Source organism: Notamacropus eugenii, chromosome 7 (assembly GCF_028372415.1).
Source record: "Notamacropus eugenii isolate mMacEug1 chromosome 7, mMacEug1.pri_v2, whole genome shotgun sequence".
NCBI classification, from domain to species: domain Eukaryota; kingdom Metazoa; phylum Chordata; class Mammalia; order Diprotodontia; family Macropodidae; genus Notamacropus; species Notamacropus eugenii.
The window spans coordinates 102,091,545-102,117,810 of record NC_092878.1 but is presented as its reverse complement, the minus strand read 5'-3'; the positions used below and the strand labels follow the sequence as shown (position 1 = coordinate 102,117,810).

The following is a 26,266-nucleotide window of genomic DNA, read 5'->3' as shown; positions in this document are numbered from 1 at the left end:
AGAGCGTGGGGAGAGAAGGGGAACAGTTTCAGCCTCTAAGGAGTGGACCAATAGGAGAGGAGGGGCGGGGCGCGAGGACGACTCCGCGCTCTCTTCTTCTCCGCCCCAGGGGCTGTTGCGCTTGCTCAGCGCTCCCAGATCTCGCGAGCCGGGGGGCGGGGCGAGAGGAGCGGATCGCGTGACGCACCACGCACGCGCACTGCGCCCTCGGCGCGCGGAGACTGACGCGAAGAGGGCGGCGGACGGGCGCGCACCTGCGTGTTGGTGTCCCAGGGCTAGGCTAGGCTACCGGGGGACGGGGCTGAGGTGCTGCGAGGCGGCGGCGGGGGAGGGGCTCCAGCCTCTGGGTGCTGACCCCCGCCTTGGCCCCCTCCCCCAGTTACCCGTCCCGCTGCCGGAGCGATGAGCGCCAACGAGGACCAGGAGGTAGGACCCCTCCCGACGGGGAGCCGAAGGTGGGGAGAGAGCCCTGGGAGGAGGCGAGGACGTCCCCCCTTCCTAGTCCGCTGGCATGTATTAAGCGCCTTCTCCAAAGCCGCCTCTACTCCCCCTCCTGCCCCTGGTGCGGGCGACCCCGACCTCGAGTAAAGCCCCTTGTCCTTCCGGGGACCCTGTAAAACGAGGGCGCTGGACTCGCTGCCCCGTGACCCGCCTGGGGGCGAGCCCGGCTCCAGCCCGGCCGTGGGCAGGGCCCGAGAGTTTGGGGCTCCCTGGGGCCGGCGTGGTGAGTACGCGCTTCTTTGCACTGTGTCTGGAACTTAGTGGGTTGTTTAGGAAATGCTTCTTTACTTGAAAACGTGAAGGAGGCAGAAAGAGGGATGGGGAGGGGGTCGGCCGGTTTTCTGAGCCGAGGAAGGGTTGAAGACGAGGAGTGAGCCCCCCACCCATCTACCCACCCCACGCTCAACTTCTCCCAGCCCTGATTGCTTCAGGAAGCCATGTTCTGGGTGCTCAGCCATCTGGGAGCTAGAGCTGGGTCTTCAGTATACCTTGAACCCCCCTGGCAAGGCTCGGAATTGGCGATCCCCGATCTTAATGCGACCCACGTATCCCAAGGGGACTTGGAAGATGATTGGCGTAAATCTCTCTCTGCCTGCCAGTTACAGTTTTAAAAATTATTGAGTTATTTATTGTGGGGAAAAATAAAGACTTGGTGGTCCAGCAGGACACTAAGATAGCTCGTTGGGGCAGCCAAATTGTCTTAATGTTGTCCCGTGGGTGGGAAGTAGGCACCTGCAGGCACACCTACGTTGACTTGCTTGGGGGTTTTTTGGACGTTGCCCCTTTGAAAAATAAAGAAATTCAATCATAGTGCTAATGAGATAGATATTTCTGCTGTGCTGATATTTTTAGAGGACTTTTGAGGAGACTGCTGGGGATAAGGAGGGCGGTGTTCAAGCCCTGTCTCTGATGAGCCAATTCAAAAAAACTTAAGTTTTAGAGAGGGTACCAACTTATTCTCTATATCAGTAAAATCATACATGCAACCTCCATCACCTATTTCTTTTTGAAGGTCTAAAACATTTTTCTTTAAATGATCTATTTAATTCTCTGAGAAATACTGAACTCTTAAAAATTATTCTTTCTTTGAATAAGCAGTTTTGAAAGGGAATTAGTATGCCTTATTTTCTTCATCTGTAAAATTCATATGGGAATTCAGGCAGTCTGTGACTTTAAAAAGCTTTTTTTTATCCAAACTGCCTGATGAGAAAGTGAAGGCAAAACATCTAGAAATAGTTTCATTCACCAGTTTCTCTTTTACAGACAGCCAGTTGTGCTGCATCAGTTAAAATCTTTTTCTTCTCTATGTGAAATGAATTTTCCCTTAGAAACAATGTTAGGAGTGGTGGGCAGCCCCCCAAAACTTCTTTAAGCCATACTATAACTGAAATGTATCATAGTTCATTCTTTCTGACCATGGGGTGCAACACTATGAATGCTTTCTTAGAATGTTTTTTAATTCATAAAATCTAAAATCCCACCATTTGCAAAGAACCCTTTCCTGATCCCCCTTAATGCTGCCTTTCCTCTGTAATTATCTCCATTTTATCCTTTCTACAGCTTGTTTGTATTTAATTGTTCGCATGTTGTCTCTCCCATTGGACTGTGAGTTCTTTGAGAGCAGGAACTGACTTTTGCCTTTCTTTATATCCCCAACACTTAGCATAGTGCCTGGCACATACTAGGCACTTAATAAATACCTGATTTAACTAAAATACATAGTACTATAACTAAAACCAGTTATATTGAAACAAATTTATCAAAATATTAAAAAAAAAATGAAATCACTGACTCTAGGTTAAGTTCAGGTTAGTAACATTTTGTCCGTATCTCACACTGCCATCAAATGCAACTTGGGGGGGCAGAGAGGGGGAATTCCTGCTCCAGTGGAACAGTTTGAACGTATTCCTTCTTCAATGCAGACCTACTTATGTACAAGCTGAAATATTGCTGTCGTTCTAGTAACCCTCCACTAGGATCTGGAGGTGACCCTAGGACCTTGAATGCTTGACTATGGGATTGCAGGCTCCAGCATGTTCTACCAAGCTGGAAGTAAGGACCTAGTAACATACTATATGTCTGTTGTCCAAGGTCTACCCTAAGGTCATAGAGGCTCATTACCAGATTCTATGGAATAATATTTTTTTCAAGATGGAAACTTTGAGAGGTTTTCCTTATGGATTGCCTATACCTACAAAATCATGGATCCTTGAAGCATTGAAGAAGAATGTGCTGAATACTTTCTTCTCCCTCACTGTTTAAATACCAAAAATATTTGAGAGGAAAATGCTGTTTAAATGTAAATTATTATACATATAACAAACTTGGTGTTTGGGAAGTAACTTATTACTACAAGTTCAAGCTTTTAGAAGGTAATTGTCACAGGGAGATTATGCTAATAGACTGAAATCATGCTGATTTATGAGTGTTTGAAAGGGAAGAATTATCTGATTTTTTTAATGTAGGTTTAGGAAGACATGGGATAGATTGCTTTGTTATGACTTCCATGAAATGCATTGAGCAATCCTGAGTAGTGTCATAAGTACCAAACAATTGTTAAATGGAATTCATTGAATTACTTAATTACCTACTTACTTGGGTTTTCTGTGCTTGCAATAAACTATCAGCTTCAGATTTGTTAAACTTTAAAAAGGTAGTTGTTTTCAAGAAGCTGGTGCTTTGTAGCGAGCTTATATTATAATATTTCTTAGAGGCTGTTAACAGATAAAACTCACATAGTAAATTTACACCAAAAACTCAAGTCCCTGTGTTTCCAAGTTTCTCTTTATATTACTGAGACTGATTTATTTGATCCTTTCCTTTTAGATGGAGCTGGAAGCACTACGTTCTATTTATGAAGGCGATGAAAGTTTCCGAGAATTAAGTCCAGTTTCATTTCAATATAGGGTAAGACACAAAGCATGAATGAAATCATTTTTTATTGCTTCCCTTCTAAGTTTTGTGCTCCATGTGTATCCTCTCTGTTGTATATGTTGCCTCTCATTAGAATGTAAACTCTTTGAAGGCAGAGATTTTTTCCTTTTTCTAAATGTTTATTCATTGATTTTTGCAGAAAGAGATGAGTCATTGTTGAAATGCTAATTTTTGTTTTATAAATCTAGTCATAGCTTTCAGTTGTTTAAATTAATGATGTACTTATTTGTAGCACATATTCTTAGAGGACTTAAGAATTCAAAATCCTTCTGCATGACATGAAGTATTTTTTAATTTTAAGACAAATCATTTTTCTTTCAATATTTGACAAATTATTTTAATCAAAAAGTTAGCTTTTAAAAAATTATTGATAGATAATTAGAATAAATAAATGGAATTTGGGAATTGGAAGAGACCTCATATATCATGTAGTCATTTGTGAGATTTAACCTCAGTACTGCTTTTCTCATTGACTGTGAAGGCCACTCCATTTTTTCTAAGGGATTCTTGTCTAGTAGTATAAGTAGTGATCAACTGAATTAAATTTACCCATTGCCATCCATTTAGGTTCACTGACACTCAAGATGTCAGTGTTTTATCCTTATATCTCCTGTTTGACCTCATCTGACTTACCTTGGTTCGTAGCTCTTACGTTCCAGGTTCCTATGCAGCATTGATCTTTATAGCATCAGATGTCCCCAGAGCTGAATCTTTTGTCTTTGGCCCAGCTGCTTCATTAGCTGTGAGGCTACTTGTGCTTGTTCTCTACTCTTCCTTGATACTGTTTTGGACACCTTCCAATATGTGGGGCTCATCTTCCAGCATCATCTCTTTAATCATTTTAGTGTTGTCTGTGGGGTTTACTTGGCAAAGATAATACTGGAGTGGTTTGCCATTTCCTTCTCCAGTGGATCATCTTTTTTCTCCTGAGGAACCTGTATGAAGGCCAGAAAGCAACAGTCAGAGCCAAACAGCTGATTAGTTTAAGATTGCAAAAGGAATGTGACAAGGCTATATATTGTTACCTTATTTAACTTATGTTCAGAGTACGTGTGCAAAATGCCAGGCTGGATGAATCCAAAACTGGAATAAAGGTTTCTGGGAGAAATAAGAACACTCTCAGATATGCAGACAGTACCACTCTGATGGCAGAAAGTGAAATAGAATTAAGAAGTCTGTTATGAAGGTGAAAGAGAACAGTGTAAAAGCTAGTTTAAAGCTTAACATCAAAAAAAAAAAAAGGTGAGATCTTAGCACCAGGTGTCATCACTTCTTGATAAATAGAGGGAGAAGAAATGGAAACAGTGTCAGATTTTATATTCGTGAGCTCAAAGATCACTGCAGACAGCTACTGTAACCATGAAATTAAGAGACACTTGCTCCTTGGAAGGAAAGCTATTGCAAATGTGGACAGCATGCCAAAAAGCAGATACATCAGCATTGGTCCATATAGTCAAAGCCATGGTTTTTCTGGTGGCAATGTGTAGTTGTGAGAGATTGACTAGAAGAAAAGCTGAGCACTGCAGAATCAACACTTTTTAATTTTGGTGCTGGAGTGAAAGTCCCTTGGACATCAAGGAAAAAAAAATCAGTCAATGCTTAAATTAATTCAGGTTATTCACTGGAAGGTAAAATATGGAACTGAAACTTAAATATTTTGACCACATAATTAGAAGCTGAGACTCATTGGAAAAGACCCTGATGCTGGGAAAGATGGAAGGCAAAAGGAAATGGGGGTGGCAGAGGATGAGGTGGATAGATGGTATCATGAAAGTAATGCATATGAGCTTAGACTTCAAGAGGTAGTGGAGGGTAGAAGGGCCTGGCGTTCTATGGTTCATGGGGTTACAGAGTCAGACCCAACTGAACAGCAAATACCTTATTTTATAAATGAAGAAACAGAAACCAAAGAGGCCAAGCAGTTTGTTCAAAATTGCGTAGCCAGTTAGTGACTGAGTTGGGACTTCCACCAAGAGTGTCTTTGGCTAGCTTTCCACTATACTGTGCTATAATGAAGTGATAGTTGATATTTTCTTAAAAGGTTTTTCCGGTTTCGAGATGATACGTGTAGAAGTTATAGGGCAGTTTGTCTGAAATAGAATTAGTATTAAATGCATCTTTAACATAAGAACAGGATTATTTTTCCTTTATACAGTCCATTTATACAACTTCTTATAGTAATGAGGTGCAGTAATTTTTTTTCTTAGAATAATTATATCACATGTTTTTGGAAACTTTTACTTAGTTTAGAGAAGTAATACAATGTCCAGTACTCAGAATTTTCATTAGATAGTCACAAAAAAAGAAGGTGAGCAGTATTTCTTTGCTTTAGAGTTTACCCTTTCATCAAGTGATATTATGTACTTGACTCCACAGCCCTCATGTCTTCTCTGTATGTAACCCTAACAACCACCTGACTCCGGCTTTGCTGGAACATATGTAGCATTTGCTAAAGACCACTGCACTTTAGCACTATGAGAATGAACTTATGTTGAATCCCCTCTTACCTTGTCCATGGGGGAATATTAGGCCCTAAGCATGGACATAGGTGTCAAACTTAGTGTATGCCCTTAAGGAGCTTACATTTAGCTGGGGAGATAGGATATAGCAAAAGCAGTACCAGGTCCCCAGGTAGCAAGTGATAAGGCCAGAGTGCATGGTGCATACAGTTAAGCACAGCAGGGCATTCTCAGAAACAGAAGCAAATACTGCAAGCTAGGTCAGTCAGAGAAGTCTTCACAGAGGATTAGAAGTTGAACTGAGCTTGAAAGACAGGTAGGGTGAAAGGTAAGTTCAGCAGTATAGGTATGCTGTTTGTGTAGGAGTAAATGTAGAACTTTTTGACTGACTAGGAAAGGGGTTTGTGTAGCAGAATGGTGCCAAGGTGAGACTGGAGAGATTGTGGCACACCCTTGGGTGTCAGACTAAAAAGGCTGAACTTTATAATATAGTTACCATTAGTATACAAAGCAGTATTGTAGAATTCTCTCCCTAGTTTCCCATTCAGCAATAAAAATTTGACCAAAATAGGAGCAAGAGTAAAGTAATCAGAAAGTGGAGATATAACAAGTAAGCATCTGGGGAAAATTCTTAACTCTCCTTATGGAATAAGTGAACTTTAATTTAGTTAGCACTTGATTTTCTGGCTTCTTGGTTTCTCATTTTGTTTATTTGCCTTTTCCTTCTTCTGTACTTAAGTAGCATATAATATGGTGGAGAGAGCACTAGTCCAGGAAAGTTGAGTTTGATTCCTACCTCAGACAACTTGCATCAAAGGCAAGTTGTTAAGCTTTTCAGAGTCCCAGTTTCCTCATCTTTAAAATGAGCATAATATTTACACTATCTAATTCATAGATGTGTTGAAGACAACATTTTGTAAGCCTTAAAGTACTGTGTGATGACTTTTTGATTGTCTTCCCTGGAGCTGAGTAAAGAATACAGAAAATAGAAATTTGATTGACTTGAGTTTCTCAATATCTTATGGTTTCAAATTGTATTAAATCTCATGGTTTGATAGGCAGGAAATGATGATAGAAATTAGCTTTTTCTGTCATTAGTGGATTTTTAATTCAAGTTTTCCCATATTTCAACAAACATTTATAAAATTCCTCTGTATGCTAGTCCTTGGCACTACATGGGTGACATAATACCCCTCCTGGAAGAGCTTCTTCTGTAGGTGTAGAAATAAGGCATGTATATGAAGTTCTGCATTCTGAGACCAGAACTACCAAAGCCTAGAAATGAGCTAGAGCTCAGCCAGGCCTCCTGGGTCCACTGTGGTCCTCGTTGCTACAAAAAGACTTTTAAAAACTCTATTAAATTGATGCGTTAGTTACTCATATTGAAAATAATTTATCATTTTAAATATCACAATTTTTATCTTCTATTGCCTTTGGCGTTTGTAACACAAGTGTAACTATTTTCTATTTAACATTTACTTTTCCTTCAGATAGGTGAAAATGGTGATCCTAAAGCCTTCTTAATAGAAGTTTCTTGGACTGAAACATATCCACAAACAGCTCCAATCATATCTATGAATGCTTTTTTCAACAACACTATGTAAGTGCTTTTCATTTACTGTTTTCATTTGTCTCTCCCTTTTAGTTTCCTACTCCCTTTTAATTTCTTTTAAAAATATATGTTCTAGATCATCAGCTGTAAAGCAAAGTATTCTGGCTAAATTACAGGAAGAAGTTGAAGTTAATCTTGGAACTGCAATGACATATACATTGTTTGAATATGCCAAGGACAATAAAGAGCAGTTCATGGAGAATCATCATCCTGTTAATTCTACGGTGAGTGTGTAATTTGAGCCCTAATGGCAGCTTTTTCTAATTCCTCTTTATTGTAATACACCAGGACTTTATTTTGTAAAAAGCTTCAGGTACAAATACTCAAATTTAATTAGGACATTAGACTTCATTAGCTTCAGTTTCGTACGGAAACCAAGATATCAGTAACCAGAATTAATTAATACCCTCCATATTCACTTGGCTCCATTTGAGGCGTGGAAAGCAGTTTTCATGTGTCTATTAAAAGCTATATTTGAATTATCTTGGAGAATAGAACAAAATATTATTCAGGTAGTTTAATTTATGTGCTTTCTTTAAAGTGTGTTGCTTTAACTCATGGTGCTTTTCTTGTTACATAATTCATCCTAAAGTTGTAGTTGCAGATTTCATTGAACAGAAAAGTGGTTTTGACTGTCACAAAAGTATTCAAGAGAGTTCTAGAAAACAGACTTCTGTCAGAACTTAAAGCAAGTGTCTTGTGGTCACACTGTAATGTTTATACTGCATCACATCTGACACTTGACTGTATACCACTTTGTGAATCAGGCTATAAGGACAGGCACTGTGACTTTGCTTTCTGTACCCTCTTAATGCAGGGCTGTTCCACAGTTGTGGATTTCAAACTGTCCTTATTGACTTAATGGCTACAGTGTTTAAAAAGATTCTCTGCATTGGTTAGAGGGAAAACTCATTCTAAGTTGTAGTAAATTAACTGTTTTTAGCATCTACCCTGAAAACTAATACAACCCTCTTATTTTCATTGTGCTTTAGATCTTACTTCCATTGCTACTTTTTATAACAGTTTAATTGTTACATAACAGCCCTTTGAACATGAGATTTATTCAGTTCTAGCAGTACACATGTCATATATTTAATAGAGGATAGCTTTAATCTTGTGTATTTTTGTCCACTTAATATTAAGACACTTGACATATTTCAGGGAGTAGATAGATATATGTAGCTTACTTAATATGTGCTTAGCTGTAATAATTTGTAAATTGTTTCTTTTCTTTTCAGACATCAATAAGCAATATTATTTCAGTTGAAACTCCTAATCCTGCTCCCTCAAGTAAGAAAAAAGACAAAAAAGAACAGCTTTCAAAAAACCAGAAACGGAAGCTGGCAGACAAGACAGGTTTGTACTGCTCTAAATATTAGATCCATTAGATTTTTTCTTTAATCTCCTCACAGATAAACTTTTGACTACTTCATACTATGATTATGTGGGTGCTTAATATATTTGTTTCAGAAGATTACTTTTGGGGACTTAGAATCAAATTCTGCCTTGGAACACAAGTATGAATTTGGTGATTGTTATTACTGCTACTACTAGTACTACTGCTTCATCAGTAAATGGTGCTGTTTGAGAAGTAGGTAAATGAATGTCACAGTAACAGTAGTAAGTCAGGTTGGCAGGATAGTGATAATTTTAGCATAATGTACGTTAGAAAAATGGTCTGAAGGCACCTTCCTACTTTTTCATTCTTACCTTTTGGAACTTCTGTTTCTTTGTGCTTGTAATATATTTCTTTTAGTGTTAGGTAAAAGGCTTCTTTTTTAAGAGTCCTTATTTACATTTGTTAAATCCAGTTAACTAGAATTCTAGTGCAATTGACGAGGGCTGGAAAAATACAGGCACCCTGAGACTGGAGTTCCCTGCTTGGGCCCTCCAGAAAAAATTCGCAGACTCAGGCATTGAGGTCAAAGTGGTAAAGATTTATTGTTATATTTTTCAGTGGGCAAGAGTTCTTAGGGAACCTGCAACCTTAGAGGGGTACAGTTAAAAGTTATATAAAGTATTCTGTAGTAAACATGTGCCAAAAGTGCTAACTAGGTGATTCAGGGCAGGTTTAGAGAGTGATTGAAGAGTGCTTAGTTCTCAGAGGAACATGCACTCTTAGTATCTACTGTGCAGGTATTTTGCCCAGAGGGGAGAGGCTGCATGGAGGTGTGGTTTTAGACCTGAAACTTCATTAAGTCAACTAAACGTCAGGGCTTACTGAGAAATACCCAGGCTGCTCTCATCAATGTCTTGTTAGACAAGATGAACGTAAGGGAGCATACACATATGTCTAAGTCTAGGGTACATATGAATAATAAATATCTTTATGACCCAGTACACAACCAGTTCAACCAGTACACAGCTGGTTCAGACTAATAAGTTCTATAGGTACAACTGGCTACTCTATTGGGAAGGGAGATCTAGGGCAGACTGTCCTTGGGCTGGAGAGAAAGTGCCTGAGATAGCGTTTTGAGGCTAGGGAGAAATGTGATTTTTAGAGAGGTGTGATTTTAAAATTGGGATCAAAGCACAGGTACCCAAGCACCCCATCACAATAATTGTTCTGCTAGAAAGTTGGAAGTACTTCTAATATAGAAGAAAGAAAACTAGACTTGGAGCAGATAATCAGTGTGTGGGTACTGACTCTGTCTCTTACTGGTTATATGACTGTGGCCTCAGTTTCCCAAGTTGTAAAATAGATAATCCTTGCACTACTTGGTTGTGAAGATCACATGAGGAAAAAGTAAAAGCATTTGTAAACCTTAAAAGTGCTATAGAAATATCACCTCATAACTTTTTATCATTATTGTACTGAGAAAATACTGTTAAATAATTTAAAAAACAAGTATCCATGAGATGCTAGTCTTACTTTTCCAAAATTATGTATAACAAACCTAACCTTTTGAAGAGTACATAACTGCTATGTGAGAATTTTTGTCTGAGAAATGAATGGATTTGGTTGAGTAACATCACTAATTTCTGCCAGTTAACTTTTAACATTTTTTGGCTCTCCCCTTAACAGTAGTGCCAGCCCTTGCAGCACTAAAATTGTCACATATGTTTCATCTTTGGCAGCTGTTGAGACAATGGCTGAAAACTTAGCAGCTATAGAAAATTCACCTGAAAGTCCTACCATGCGTTAGCTAAGCCATGGATGAGCCTCATGGCCGAATACCCTTTGGTTCTTCAGAGAGTTGATTTTGTACCCCATAGAGACATTTTTCTAAACCATTTGGTATTGTTTTGATATCCCAGAGGAGTCCCAGTGGGTTGAGGAGCTACCAAGGACTCATATCTACTAAGGAAAGAAGAGGCCAGAAAACTTGGTAACCAGGCCTCTTATCATAAGCATATTAAGCTCTCCATAACAACTATAAACTAGGCTTTCATAGTCCCAGTTGACTTATTTCAGAGTAAGTAGTTTTGTCTTCTGACGAATGCCAAAACAACTTTTGCTGGGTCATAAATATTCTTGTCTTGGAACTACCTTAAAGAAAGCATTCTCAGAATTCTAGGCAGAAAAGTTAGTAGGCAAAATTAGACATGCACCCATCTAGTCCTTCTAGTGGACCAAATGAAGTGTTAGATTTGAGGGATGTGGGAAGACATGAACATCTAGAGCTAACCCATCTAACCCCCATAGCATCTTTGTTATTCTGTGAGTGAGTCTTTGCCTGAATTTTTCTACCTGTAAAATTGATATAACTTATGTGAAATTGGAGGGTTAAACAAGAAGTAAAGGATGCCAAGAGTTCAATGAAGAAATGTTGCCAAATTTTTTTTATTATTCTCACATGTTTATTGAACACAGTTATGTAGTCTTCCCCAAAATGAACGGTGTTTTTTATAAATAAAATTCTACATTAATGTACATAGTATCAATTATGCAACAAAAAAATTAAGAGGATATTTTTATTTTTAAAGTTAATTGCTTTTTTCATAAAGTCCTTCTCCTTTGCTCAGAGTTGCCAGTAATGGACCTAGTTTCTGTATGAATTGTATACTGGCAAAGCATTCTGTACACAGTATTGCTAAACATCAGCTTTGTTTCAGATATAAACAATAGAATTATCTTTTTCTCCCCACGCTGGGCATTTTACCTTTGTGTTTCACATAGAGAAATTATAGTTTTGAATGAAAGAGGAGCAAATTTGTAAGAAAAGATATTTGATCATTCTTTTATAAACTTAAAGTTAAAATAAAGTTCAGTTCACCAATTACAAATGTCTATAGCCTGTAGTACTCTACTTTTAAAATGATTATATAACTAAGTGGATTTTATTCTTAGTATTGATGTATTAGAAAATAGTCTAGGTTTTTAAAGCTGGCTTTTTTATCTTGAAAATAATTTCTTTTAATTCTGTAGATCACAAAGGTGAACTTCCACGAGGCTGGAACTGGGTTGATGTGGTTAAGGTACGTTACTTAAATACAAAATATTTTATTATTTTAATGTCTATGGTTATTGATATCATGATGAAACTTATATTCCTCTGTTTTTATTTTCTCCCTTAACAACCTTTGGATTTGAATGGTGTCTGATATTTGTATACATTCAGCATGTGAGTATCTTTAAGTGTTTTTTTTCCTATTTCACAGTCACTTTGTATCAATGACAGAAGACTTGCCCATTATGTAACATTTAAGGAGAGTAGGGAGGGGAGGGAAAAGGAAGGAATAAGCATTTATTAAATGCCTTCTGTGTGTCCAGCACTCTCTAAGCACTTTACAGATATTACTTTACTGTATCATAACAACCCTGAGAGGTAGCTGCTTTTATTATTCTCATTTTACAGGCAAGGAAATTGGGGCTGACAGGTTAAGTGACTTGTCCAGGTGCACTCAGCCAGTAAGGCTCTAAGGCTGGATTTGATCTCCAGGCTTCCTTTCTCTGAGCCTAGCACTCCATTGTGCCTCCATTTACCTGTAGTTGATATTAATGTTATTTAAGGGGAAATTACCCAGAAAGCCCCTTGAGATCCCACCAATTAGAGAGAGAAAGAATAGAATTTTGGAAGGGAAGTAGTGCCTTTTTGGAGTGTGAGGCCCTTCTAAGGCAAGGGTGACCAGGGTACTGTAGTAGAGGCTTTGAGCAGCCAGAGAGCACCTGTCCTTAAGTGAAAGAGGAGGCCAGGAGGAGTGTGGCAGGTGAGATGAGAAAGATGACAGAATGGAAACAAACGCCCCGTTGAAATTTTCCCTTTAATTGTCCCTATTTCCTTTTGTTGTTGAATCATTTCAGACTTTCTTAACAAAGATACTAGAGTGGTGTGCTGTTTCTTTCTCCAGCTTATTTTATAGATAAGGAACTGAGGCAAGTAGAGTTCAGTGACTTGCCCAGAATCCCACAGCTAGTAAGTGTCTGAGGCTGGATTTGAACTCATGCTGATGAATCTTCTTGATTCCAAGCCTCTATTTCCTGTCCCCTCCCTCCCTTAAATGAATGAGGAAGATCTTTGCATACAGGCACGCTGACTGCCACTGCCTCTCACCACACCACAGCCTCACCCCCTATTTACTTCAGGATCTGGAGATACTTCTACCCCTTCCTGCTCCAGACCTGCTGATGGATCCCATTTGAAAAACACTTCCTCCTCCCATCCCTGATTTCCTCCTCTAGTCAGCTAACTCTGATGATGCCTACAAAAACCTGAGAAATGGCTCATCCAGGCTTGTTTTTAGGTCTGTTTTAAAGTATTTTATGTTCAGTTTGGTTGTATATGTGCTTAACTTGAAACTTGGCCCCTTTATACAGAGGAGAGCATATTGAATATCATTTAAACAAGGTTCCTGTTCCTGCCTCTTTCACTAATTGTATAACCTTGGACAAATCAGAGAATTTAAATTGATGAAGTTTGACTAGATGACCTCAAGGTCCATTCAGGCTCAGAATTTCTATGATGATAAATCAGTGCATCTTTAATTGTAAACAGTTTAGTTTATCTATAAATTATAGTTGCAATAGATTGAGCCATGGGAATTTTTATGGATTGGTTTTTCAAACCAACTCACTTCCCAAGAAAGTGCCCATTCTAACAATTACATTAAAGATTTCACATTGATTAGTTCTTTGTTTAAAACTGTCTTTGATTCATTCTTTTGGACACTTGAGCCAGATTTAAGTTGTATATACTTTTTTCCCCCAGATTCATTATTCCTGAAATTTGCTAGGATGACTCTGGTACAGTGCTTCTCTAAAAAGAGCTGTTCATGCCAGGTGTTACACCTGCATTATAGTCATTGAATTTCAATCCTTAAGCTAGCTAATGTTTGAAATTTGTGGTAGGACCCACAAATAGGTCCTCAATTTATGAATATACTGCTTTCTAAAGTTTTATTGGTACGTTTATTATTTGTTTCTATAGGGAAGTGCATTTTCAGTTTCACTTTTATAAGGAAAACTTAGGTTTTCTGGCCAGCAAAAGCCTACAAAGCTATTAAATATATAATGTAGTAGGACTATACTAGCCTGGAACCTGGTCCTAGGTAGAGTGATTAGTGAGATATGAAAAAGAAAAAAATGTTTTTAAGTAGATGAAGTATTTCTTTAGTATCTCACACCTTCCTTTCACTACACTCTCACTTCCCAGTACCCTTCTTCCCAGCTTTTTTTTTATCTTTATGTTGCTGATATCCCCCATTTGAATGCTTCATATCCCCAAAATTATGTTTTTTTCTTTTTCCTAATCGGAATTTACAGTCCCTCAGTTTAAATGTTACAAGGAAATTAACCTGAAAGTCCTCAGGCTTCCCAAAGGCATTTGCATTTTTAAAGGAAAATTCTTATTAACCCAAGGAGACTGGTAGAATTTCAGGCAAGGTTGACAAAAGGAAATGAAAAAAATATGAGGGAAGATACTGGGGCAATAAAGAATAACCACTGAAGTTCAGCCTAGAACTTTTCCTCCAGAGTCTGCTCCCCTAAACTGTTGGTGTTTTTCAGAGCTTCTCCCCACATTTCTGAATCTATGCATTTTCCCTAATTTTTCATTCTGGTTCCGGTGGCACTATAATGGAGTTAGTTTGTAAGTCTGGAAATAACATGTATACTTTGCCATTAAAAAAAAAAAGCCAAGATAATTTATGAATACTTCATCTTTTGTCCTGTATTTACACACTCAGAATTTTTGTTAGAGGGTTCCAGATGTAATTTTTATGTTGCATCCTTTTGAACCCTGTAGTTTTAAATGTTTGAAGAAGAGTTAAAAGTTTGAAGTTATGCATAATAAAAATTAAAGCTTTTAAAATATGCCAACTTTGTTGCCAATTCTATGAACTGGAAATGTTTTTAATTTGATATGAAGTGGAAATAATGTAACAGTGTAAGCTTAGTATTTCTCTCTTCTTTTTGTAGTTAAGCAAAACTGGTTCTAAAGATGATGAATAATGAAAGAAACTTGATAGAAGAAAACACATCTTTAATACAGTCAACTGAAGTCAGCGTTTTTTTTGCAGTCCTCTTCTATGGAAGTGGCATTTTATAAAACTGAAGTTTTTGTATGTTTCCTAAGTAATTAGATCACAGGTTCATGCAGAGATTTGATGGTATTTCATTATTCTCACAAATTTGCCTTAAGGAAAGGTAAGACATGTCACTGGAAATGTTCAGTGTCCTTTCAGGAGCCTGTTGAGCTTTATAAATGATCAGATATCAAGAAGAGTAAATAATGATATATGCAGGGTTAATTTACACTGTCTTATTCGAGGATGTGACTTTTTTGAAAGGGAATGTAAAGCCAATTAGATTAAAGCTGCTTATCAAGCGTACCCTTTTCAAGTCCTCATCTCAGTGGAATAAATAGTAACAGTGAAGTTATTTGGCAGCATGGTCTATATTAATAGGTTTGTCACTTTATTTATGTCTTCATCTGCTCATTCCCTTGAATTACTGATGATTAAATTGCTTCAAAGAAAGCTAGTGGTTGAATACCACTGTGATCTTTTCATGTAGTTCACATCTGTATGTAGTTACTTTCCATGTTTTGTTTTGTTTTTTTTGCAGAGAACTGTCTTCTCACAAATAAATCTAAATTATATTTTTCTCAATATTGATGTATTGAGAGATTTAAACATGAAAGGTTTTCATAATATATAGGTCAAGAAAAAAATAAAACAATTCTGCCAAATGCATTGGAAAGAATTTTTTACAGATGTGCTCTCTTGTATTTTAAGAAAAAAATCCTTACTGAATACACAGTAAAAGATGCCTTAATGTCGTTTAATTTTTTATTGTTGGAAACATTGATTTTAATAAATTCCTATTTATCTGCCATTGTTGGTTTTTTGTTTATTTTGCTTCGTACTGATTAGTCTCTAGCCCTACTAGAGACACAGTAAGTATTTATTAAGCACTTTCCTCTGTCCCAGCACCGTGCTAAGCGTTAGATATATAAATGTTTGTTCTTCGTTTTCAAAGAAGAGCAGTGACATCACAGGATGATGTCTTGACTCTTGCATGGTGTGGATTTAAGTGAGGCCAAGTTGCACAAAAGCGTCAGCCTCATTGGCTATTGGAACAAATTGCTCTCATCCACGCATTCCGCCACGGGGCATCTTGGAGTAGACACCCCAACTCCCCAAACCATGAGGTTTGAGGTCCATTGGTTACCCTCAGCCCAGCCAGTCTGCTGAGACAATTCACTGGTGTGGCCGCTTTGCATGCTCTAGCTGCTTAGAGCCCCCCGCTGAGACTTGAATGCAAGGTAGAAACCAAAGGTGGATGAACAGCCCTGAAAAGGCTCAGCCACACACCCCAAGTGCTAATCCTCTCTGAACACCCCACATATCCCACCTTACAAATACAAGCAAAAAGAAACCTGGTCCCTCCCTTCAAAGTGCCTAGATTGTAATGGAGGACTGAAAGGGAGAGGAGAAGATGGGGCAAGGGCTGGGAAGTGCCATTGCGGGGGAATGGCGCTGAAGTCAGAGAGTCAGAAGCAGGGCCAGCCTGGGCCTGTCGCCCCAAGGATCTGACCAATAGGAGGAGGCTCCTGGCACAGAGAAGTTCCAGGGTAAAAATGCAGCAGAGTTGTAGCAGAGGCTGGCCCCAAATGAGACCCCTCATAGACATCTCAATCCGATTTTTAATCTTTTTAAAAGTATAAAATTTCTGTTTTGTGGTTAAATATCTTGTACTTTGTAGCCAACAGGTACATGAGGCTAAGGGCCTTAAGGATTTTACAAAATGGTAGAGGAAATATCTCTAAGCTGCTCATTTGTCTCATTTCTATTTTAAATACGTTAAGATGGTTTTTGAGGAGCAACCAAATATTTAAAGGGATAATTTAAGAAATAAATGGATTAACAGGCTTAGAAATAATATCAGTTAGGGAAATCTTTAAAGTTTAAGAACTCCGTTTTTGACAGTGTGGCATTTTGGATCTATTCCCTGTATATAGGTATGATAATCAACCGACCATAATATATGATTCATTGGATTAAGGAAATACAGACAAAATGAAATGATCCCTGCCCTCAGGGAGTAGGAAGACAACGTACACATAGGACTATATAAAAATGAATACAAGGTGATTTGGGGAGGGGTTGCTTCCCAGAGTGATAATGCTCACCATGTGACTTTGCTCAGTAAGTCCCACAGTGAAGTCAATAAACATTCATTAAACACCTACTGTGTGTCACACACTGTGCTACGGATACAAAGAAGGCCAAAAGACAGTCCCTGCCTTTAAGGAGCTCAGAATATAATGGGGAAGGACAACGCAAAAAGAAGCTGAAAAGGGTAAAGGGGAGGGGACGTTTGGCACTGGGGCATGGTGAAAACCTGTAGTTAGGTAGGAAGTGATTGGATGACTGCCCTGGGCCCCCTCCTGAAGTAGAAGATCTGGGGGGACATCCACCCTCTGCCCTCTCCAGAGGGAGGGAGAGGCCCTAGGGGTAGCGGGTACCACAAAGTGTGCTTCGGAGTGGAAGAGATCATGCAGGAAGGTGAGTTTCTGGAGACTGGTGAAGTCCAGGAGAGCAGCCTGATGGGAAATGGCAATCCAAGATAATCTAAACTGTTGGACATCAAAAGCCCCTCACATTCCAGGACTACTCCCTTATTGCCCCTTTTCTTATACACTACAATCTGGCCTTTTTGTTGCTCACAAGTGACAGGTCATCTTCCCTTTCTGTGCTTTTGTACAAGCTATTCCTTGGGTCTGGAATGCACTGTCTCTACACCTCCACCTCTTAGAATCCTTTGCTTCCTTCATGTATCACTATCCTATATGAGCCCTTTCCTGATCCCAGTTTTCATCTCAACTATGTAGATCTACCCTAAATTACCTTACACGTGTTTTGCGTATGTTATATATTCACGTCTCATCCAATACAATAGAAATTGCTAAAGGGCATGGAAGCCTTCTTTTTTGTCCTTATATCCTCAGCAAATAGCACAGTGCCTGGCATATGCTTGTTAATTAATAAAATTATTGACAGAACTTAAGATGTTTAGCCTAGAGGAGAAGACTAATACGTGTTTGCAGCCCTGTCATTGTGAAAGTGAATTAGATGTTTTCCACAAAGCCTCTGGATCGAACTAAGAGCAACAAATAAAAATTGTAGAACCAGATATCAGTTCAATATAAGATTAGAGCTGTACAAATCTGGTGTAGGTCATGCCAAAATTGGCGCCAATGACTCATTTATTGCTCAAGTAGAGGTTTGATGATCATATCTCAGAGACATTCTTTCTCCATTGGACTCAGTAGCCCCTGAAGGCCCCCTCCACTTCTGAGATTCTCATTCTGACTTCTTGTAACAGCAAGGACCCTGGCATGCACAGGAGGGCCTTTTGTACAGGTTCTTAGTTCTGCTTTTCTAAAAGAAAAGCAACTTTTGAGGGGTCAACAATCTACTTTAATCAAGCACATATATCATTCACTTAGTTCATGGGGAAAAGTCAGTGCCCTGAACTTCAGAGAAAATCCAAACAGAAATTACAAGCAGAAATGCCAACAGACAGGGCTTCCAACTGTCTGACCATAGACAACACATACCTCATTATGAGAGCGAAAAGCACCAACATCTGGATTTTCTTAAAACGGCTGCCCAGAGTCTCATCTGGCACATGAACCTTCTTCCCAAGAGTAAGCCTCAAAGCAAAACCTCACCTCAGAGTATATATACTCTTCAGGGAGGAAGAGCATGACCCTCTTGACCCAGTGCCACATTAGAAATTAACAAAAGGTGGGAAGCAGAGCCAAGATGATGGAGTAGAAAGATGCACATACTCTAGCTTTTTCCTGACAGCCCATAAAATACCTATAAAGAAAGACTCTCAACAAATTCTAGAGCAGCAGAAGCCACGGAACAATGGAGTAGAGGAGATTTCCAAGCAGGGATTGGAACTCCGCAACACTGGATGCAGAGCAGAGCACAGCCCAGCACTGGCCATGTGGCACCACCAAGGAGCAAGGCCACAGCAGGCCTCAGGGGTGGAATCCTCAGCAGCAGTAGAGGTTCACAGATCCCTCAACCCACAAATGCCAGAGGCAGCTTCAAAGGTCAATAAGAGAGCTTCTTCACCTCCATGATAAGGGAGCAGGATCCTTCCCAAGCCCCAACCCCAGGTGGTGGTGGGCAGAAGCAGCAGGCAGTGTCTGCAGAGGAGGTGTCCATGGCAGGCATTACTGGAGCCTCAGCTTACAGCCCTTGGGGGAACTGAGTAGCTGATATGAACCTCAGCCATGAGCCATGCCAGGGAGTAAACTCCTCTCCCTTGATTGTGCCACCTTGGAGGAACTGAGAACTTACAAGTCCCCAGAGTATACCCTACTCTTAACAAAGGACCCAAAAGTCAAGTAACTGGTTGGGAAAATCCCCAAAAAAGGGAAAAATAATAAGACTATAGAAGGCAACTTTCTTGGTGAGCAGGTATTCTCTCCCATCCTTTCAGATGAAGAAGAACAATGTTTACCATTAGGAGAAGACATAAAAGTCAAGGCTTCTGCATCCAAAACCTCCAAAATAAATATGCAATGGTCCCAGGCCATGGAAGAGCTCAAAAAGGATTTTGAAAATCAAGTAAGAGAAGTGAAGGAAAAATTTGGAAGAGAAATGAGAGTGATGCAAGAAAATCATGAAATGTGAGTCAACAGCTTGCTAAAGGAGACCCCAAAAAATGCTGAAGAAAATAACATCTTAAAAAATAGGCTAACTCAATTGGCTAAAGAGGTCCAAAAAGCCAATGAGGAGAAGAAGGCATTAAAAAGCAGAATTAGCCAAATGGAAAAGCAAGTTCAAAAGCTCACTGAACAAAATAATTCTTTAAAAATTAGAATGGAACAGATGGAAGCTAATGACTTTATGACAAACCAAGAAATTACAAAACAAAACCAAAAGAATGAAAAAATGGAAGATAATGTGAATATCTCACTGGAAAAATAACTGACCTGGAAAATAGCTGCAGGAGAGACAGTTGAAAAATTATGGGACTAGCTGAAAGCCATGATCAAAAAAAGAGCCTAGACATTATCTTTTATGAAATTATCAAGGAAAACTGCCCTGATATTCTAGAACCAGAGAGCAAAATAAATATTGAAAGAATCCAGTGATCACCTCCTGAAAGAGATCCAAAAAGAGAAACTCCTAGGAATACTGTTGCCAAATTCCAGAGTTCCCAGGTCAAGGAGAAAATATTCCAAGCAACTAGAAAGAAACAATTCGAGTATTGTGAAAATACAGTCAGGATAACACTAGACCTAGCAATTTCTACATTAAGGGATCAAAGGGCTTGGAATATGATATTCCAGAAGACAAAGGAACTAGGATTAAAACCAAGAATCATCTACCCAGCAAAACTGAGTATAATACTTCAGGGGAAAAAATGGTCATTCAATGAAATAGACCAGAGTTGAAAAGAAAATTTGACTTTCAAACACAAGAATCAAGAGAAGCATGAAAAGGTAAACAGGAAAGAGAAGTCACAAGAGACTTATTATAGTTGAACTGTTTACATTCCTACATGGAAAGATAATATTTGTAACTCTTGAAACTTTTCTCAGTATCTGGATAGTTGGAGGGATTACACACACGCACACACACACACACACACACACACACGTAGAGAGAGACAAAGCATAGGGTGAATTGAATAAGAAGGGATCATATCTAAAAAATAAAATTAAGGGGTGAGAGAGGAATATATTGGAACGAGAAAGGGAGAAATGGAATGGGGCAAATTATCTCTCATAGAAGAGGCAAGAAAAAGCTTTTCCAATGGAGGGGAAAAGAGGGGAGGGGAGGGAAAAAATGAAGCTTACTCTCATCACATTTGGCTCAAGGAAGGAATAACATGCACACTTAATTTGGTATGAAAATCTATCTTACACTACAGGAAAGTAGGGGAGAAGGGGATAAGCAGGGTAGGGGGAATGATGAAAGGGAGGGCAATGGGAGGAGGGAGCAATTAGAAGTAAACACTCTTGGAGAGGGACAAGATCAAAAGAGAGAATAGAAGAAATGGGGGGCAGGATAGGATGGAAGGAAATATAGTTAGTCTTATACAACATGATTATTATGGAAGCCATTTGCAAAATGACACATGTTTAGCCTATATTGAATTGCTTGCCTTCTCAGTGGGGACAGGTGGGAAGGGAGTAAGGAAGAGAAGTTGGAATTCAAAATTTTAGGAACAAATATTGAGAATTGTTTTTGTGTACAACTGAGAAATAAGAAATACAGGTAATGGAGTATAGAAATGTATCTTGCCCTACAGGACAAGAGAGAAGATGGGGATAAGGGAAGGGAGGGGTGTGACAGAAGGGAGGGCACATTGAGGGAAGGGGTAATCAGCATGCAAGGCATTTTGGGGTGAGTGGAGGGGAGAGATGGGGAGAAAATTTGGAACTCAAAATTTTGTGGAAATGAATGTTGAAAACAAAATAAATAAATAAAAAGAAATTAACAAAAGGTGTCTGAGGTCTATTAATGTATGGGGAAGATCTTTAACTCTTCTCCCCACCCACCATTAACCTTACATTAACCTTACACTTCCTTCAACTCCTAAAAATCTCTGTTCCTTCCTTTTCTTCTCTCTTAAAGAAGATTGCACTCCTTTCCAAGGCCAGACCCTCTGTCTGTGCCACCAGTTCTCACTGTTTCTGCTTCTTTTAGGTCTTTGCCTCATCAATTACCTCCCCTTTCTTACATCCTCAATCTTTCTCCACCAACTGGATGTTCATTCTTTGCCTACACATGAACAATTTTTCCTTGTGCTGAAAAAATAAAACCCAATACTAATTTTACCTGCTATTCCAGCAAACTGAATCTAAGTCACTCCCTTTCACTGCCATTTTTATAAGTCATTTTTCAGTTGCATTCCCATTTGTAACCCCATTTGGGTTTTCTTGGTAAAAAGACTGGAGTGGTTTGCCATTTCCTTCTCCAGCTCATTTTACATATGAGGAAATAAGGTTAAATGACTTACCCACTACAGCTAGTAAGTGTCTGAGGTCAGATTTGAACTTCGGAAGATGAGACTTCTACTGTGCCACCTAGCTGCCCATCAAATTTTTACATTTTCCAAATATTTGGATAATTTAGCTCTGTTCTAGCTTGTATTTTCTCCATTTGTTCTGTTTTATGCAGTGGTGTAAAGTCTGCTGTTGGTTGATTCTGTTGATTCAGTTTTTCTAATATAGACTCCATATCAATTATTTTCTTCATAGTTTCCTCCCAATTCTTTTTTCTTGCAAGCTTTTTAATTTTAACTTTATTTCCTCTTCCCCCCCCTTTTTCTGCTTTCTTCAAGCTCTTTTATTTTTTCTTTTGATTTTTCTTGCTTAATTTCTTTGAATGTGCTCTTTAGCCATTTGGGAATATAATACTGAGATTACATCTTTTTTTTTCTCCCTTATTTGCTCTTGTGATATTTTAGCTGATTGATTTGTTCTATAATCTTTTAATGTATCAGCATTTTCCTTTGGTCATAGCCTATTTTCATTGACTTATTTTCTTGTGGATGTTTAAGCTATTTTTCCTGCCTTCATTATTTCTGCTTCTATTTTGTGAGGGGTGCCCCCAGGAGTCCGGCTCACTTTGAACCTATCAACTTCACTAAAAACCCACTGCCAAACTCTTAGAAGGACTAGTGTGCACTCCCTTCCTCACTGCCAATTCATTCCTTAATCCTTCACAGGATGGCTTCTATCTCCATCATTCCACTGGAACCCTTTCCTCTAAAGTCATTAAGGATCAGTGCATTATCAGATCCATTAAATGTTTCTGTTTTAGGCCTCTCTGACTTTCCTGAAGCATTTGATACATTGACCACCCTCTTTCTGAACCACACTTCCACTTTCTTTTGTGATCCTTCCTTCTGGTTTTCCTTCTTCCTTGTTTGCTTCTCTTCTGTAACCTTTCCTGATAGAGGACAAGAAAAAAAAAAGGCTTATTAAATAATATCGGAGACATTTAAAAAGAAAAGAAAAAGAAAGAACAGCTGGCTGCCTTAGGTGATTGGAGCAATGTTAATGAATGATAAAAACCAGAACTACTAGACTCAGATACTGGTTCCATTTTTTCCTTCAATGCATATAATCCTCAAGCTGGGAAGGGTAGAATCTGCATAATTAAAAGAAAACTAGAGCCAAAATTAATGTGTATATAGCAAGAGGAATCAATAACCATAGAATCTCTAAGGGAAAAGGAGACCTCAGAAATCATTTATTCCAACCCTTTCCTGAATTGAAATCCATTCATCACTAACCAAAATGCAGAAGAAAATAGTGCTGGATTCAATACTATTTTAAAGGCACTTGGGGATTGATTTTTAAGATCTTGAAGAGGCAAAGATTCTAAAAGGATGGGAAAAAAGAGTACAGATGGTATTTTTTAAAAATGACAACCCAGAAAGCATCAGCAGCATTGAATCCATATGCCTACTTTGTCATTTCTATAAATTGCTTAGGATTATGAGCTGTGCACAATATTTGCCTAATGAAGACATGAGAAGAACAGAATTTCACAGGTGATTATATACAACTGTACTTCCATCTTTACAACCATACAGTTGACTAAGAGATGTAGATCTGAGAAACATTTGGCAACCCTGCAACCTTGGGTACCTAGTGATTCTTCCTATGTTGGTGCTCTTAACTTCTAATAGCTTTTACATGAGTAGCCCACCTTCTTTTCTGGTTATACCTTTTGCACACATGTGTGCACACACACACAAATCACAATCTCCTTTTGTGTTTGTTATGCCATTTCTTTGCACATGGTATGGATAGGTTCTGGACCTGTGATTTCTTTTATATAGAGCAATGGCATGGTGTCAGACTCAAACAGAAATGGGGGCACTAAAGCATACATAAGGATTCATGCATTGACTTAATTTTAAAATGTATATTATCTATTGGAGAAGGAAACGGCAAACCACGCCAGTTATCTGCGCCAAGAAAATTCCAATCTGATCAAAAAGAGTTGGATGTGACTGAAAACTACTGAACAACAAAATATTACTTAGGTCCATTTTGCATTGCTGCCCTTCCTGGTTTCAACTCCTTGGCTCCCAGGATAAGCTCATAACTTCTAAATAACTCAAGCCTTAAGTGACACTACCTCCCTCAACTTCCTCTTCCTTATGACTGGAGGGCTAGAGGGTAGAGAACCAAACTCCTCCCAATGCCTTCCTTTATAGAGAGTAGAAACTGGACTCTTAGCTCACTCCACTCTGCATCTGCTGCCCTACCTGGTTTGAACTCCACAGAACAAGATGCCCCCACCCCAGGCACCCATTGTGGTGACTCATTTCCCATCCCCTTTCCTGTCTCCATTTGTATATTGTTACTGCCTTAGCTCTTTGAGGCACAGGTTGTCTTTCTTCTTTATTAATTGTATCTCCAGCACTTAGCACAGTGCCTGAAACATAACAGGCACTTAATAAATGTTTATTGGATTGGATTTATTAGGCTGAATATTATATTTTTACTTCTTTTGTTAAATATTTCCCAACTAAATTATAATCTGCTTTAGGCTTCATTAAGGAGTACTGGGGCTATGTATTTAACACCTCTGATACAGGAAACTCCTAGGGAGGAGCTTGTTTTACCAATGCCAGTCAGAACCTTCTCTGCAATTTATAGTCATAGAAGGTTACCTAGAGATGTTAAGTGACTTGTCCGAGAGTTACCCAGCCTTTAGGAGTTAGAGGCAGTGAGGCCAGTTCTTTAACCATTGACATGCAGCTTCTCAGGATCTAAATATTTGATAAATTTAATTGATCTCACACTCAGGACATCTTTCCCTTGTCCTTTGGTTTGCATGCACTTGTGATTCTTCTGAAATAATCATTTGCAGTTATATTAGCACCACTGAGTGAATATTTGCATCCAAAATGTGTTTTATGGCATTGAGCAATGTGTTATCATAAAAAATGCTGTGCAGTTTTTCATATATAATGCGAGATAATCCCTTCCTCTTCAGCTTTAGACCCAGCTCATTGTCCCTCTTCAGCATGGTCTGAGGACTGACTCAGTGGGCTCCTCCTAGTACAATGGCAGGTCATGGTTTGTGTAAAAATATTCTTACTCTACTTACTTTTTCCCAACATGAAAGGTTAAGTCAACCTGTTTAATGACTGTGGATGTAATGGAAGAGGTGTCATAGTATTCTGGGACAACATCAACACAACATTATAAAAACAATCCTCAAAACAGTAGCAGGAAATTCACCACTGAGTGCTGCCAGAACCAGATTCAAAGGTAACTGGGAAACATTTAACAAAATAAATAAAAACAGAATATAATACAAATAATATGCATTTGTGGTTTTCTTAAACAGTATGCTCTCCTCTGGAATCTAATTCTATTTGAGTCTAACTCCACTGCTCACTCAAAAGGAACTCCTTTCATTGAGAATCCCACTTTTATTTGGACTTCTCCATCATTTATGGCTCTGATCAACACTTTTCACAAGTGTATGTCTTCCTATTTTGTTTAATTCTAATGCATTTTACTAATGCCTTTAGTTCAACATCAAAGTCATCTCTAGATACAATACAAACATAACTTTAGTCTTCTCTTATAACAAAGAAAAATAGATACAAAAACTCAAGCAACACAATGACTGTGTCTGGTCACATGTGGAACATTCTGTGCCCAAAGTCCAGACAGCTGGCCATTTTACTGTTCCTCTCATTCCTGATTCTCTGCCTTTGTACAAGTTATCCTCCCATGCCTACAAAGCTCTCCCACATCAGTTCTACCTCTTAGAAGTCCTTCAAAATTTTGTTTTCCTTCACAACTAGTTTCCTTTCAAACTAATCTCAAGTGCCACCTTCTACACAAAGCTTTCATGATCTGCCCAGCTGCCAATGCCTTCTCACCCAAAATTAACTTGTATGTCTTTTGCATATAATTTGTATATATGTCATGGGCCAGAAGAGTTGGATTGGACAGGGCTCCCTCATCAACTGATTTCTGCCCTATGAACCTGCCCCAGACCAACTGATAAAATCACAAGCATGTAACTGAGACCAACTAAATATTAATGTGTTAAATGAAATACAAAGAAGTGTCTACACCTTGTTATCCCTATATGAAGTATAAAAGATGTTTTCCCTGATGGAATGGGAGACCAGTTTCCTATTGGCTGGACAAAGATTTGGCCATGCCCCTGGTAACCATTAAAAACTAGCTTGACAGTTTAGACAGGAGAGCCTTGTAGAGTGTGAGATTGTGACTCCTGGCAGCAGAGAAGGGAACCAGCTCGAGAGAATGAGCCCTGACACCCACAAGTTTAGCTTTAGACT

General features: G+C 38.8%; 1 protein-coding gene across 2 annotated transcripts; it reads left to right on the top strand.

Moving 5' to 3' along the window:
- Nucleotides 1-94: 94 nt before the first annotated feature.
- On the top strand, nt 95-15,781 carry RWDD4 (RWD domain containing 4). Of its 2 annotated transcripts, none has more exons than XM_072623181.1 (7): nt 95-426; nt 3,328-3,408; nt 7,385-7,494; nt 7,583-7,730; nt 8,745-8,862; nt 11,876-11,925; nt 14,864-15,781. In XM_072623181.1, exons 1-7 carry the CDS (start codon nt 403-405, stop codon nt 14,894-14,896), a joined length of 564 nt encoding a protein of 187 aa, XP_072479282.1. In that variant the 5' UTR covers nt 95-402; the 3' UTR covers nt 14,897-15,781. The 2 variants fall into 2 exon arrangements, with proteins under 2 accessions (XP_072479282.1, XP_072479281.1); XM_072623180.1 differs by having other exon boundaries at nt 11,876-12,071.
- Nucleotides 15,782-26,266: the final 10,485 nt, after the last annotated feature.

Bases quoted from the DNA above. Each gene is read 5' to 3' on its own strand.
- RWDD4 (XM_072623180.1), top strand. From the start codon at position 403: ATGAGCGCCAACGAGGACCAGGAG. The intron at 427-3,327 runs GTAGGACCCCTC...CTTTCCTTTTAG, and splicing joins GCGCCAACGAGGACCAGGAG to ATGGAGCTGGAAGCACTACG. The intron at 3,409-7,384 runs GTAAGACACAAA...CTTTTCCTTCAG, and splicing joins CAGTTTCATTTCAATATAGG to ATAGGTGAAAATGGTGATCC.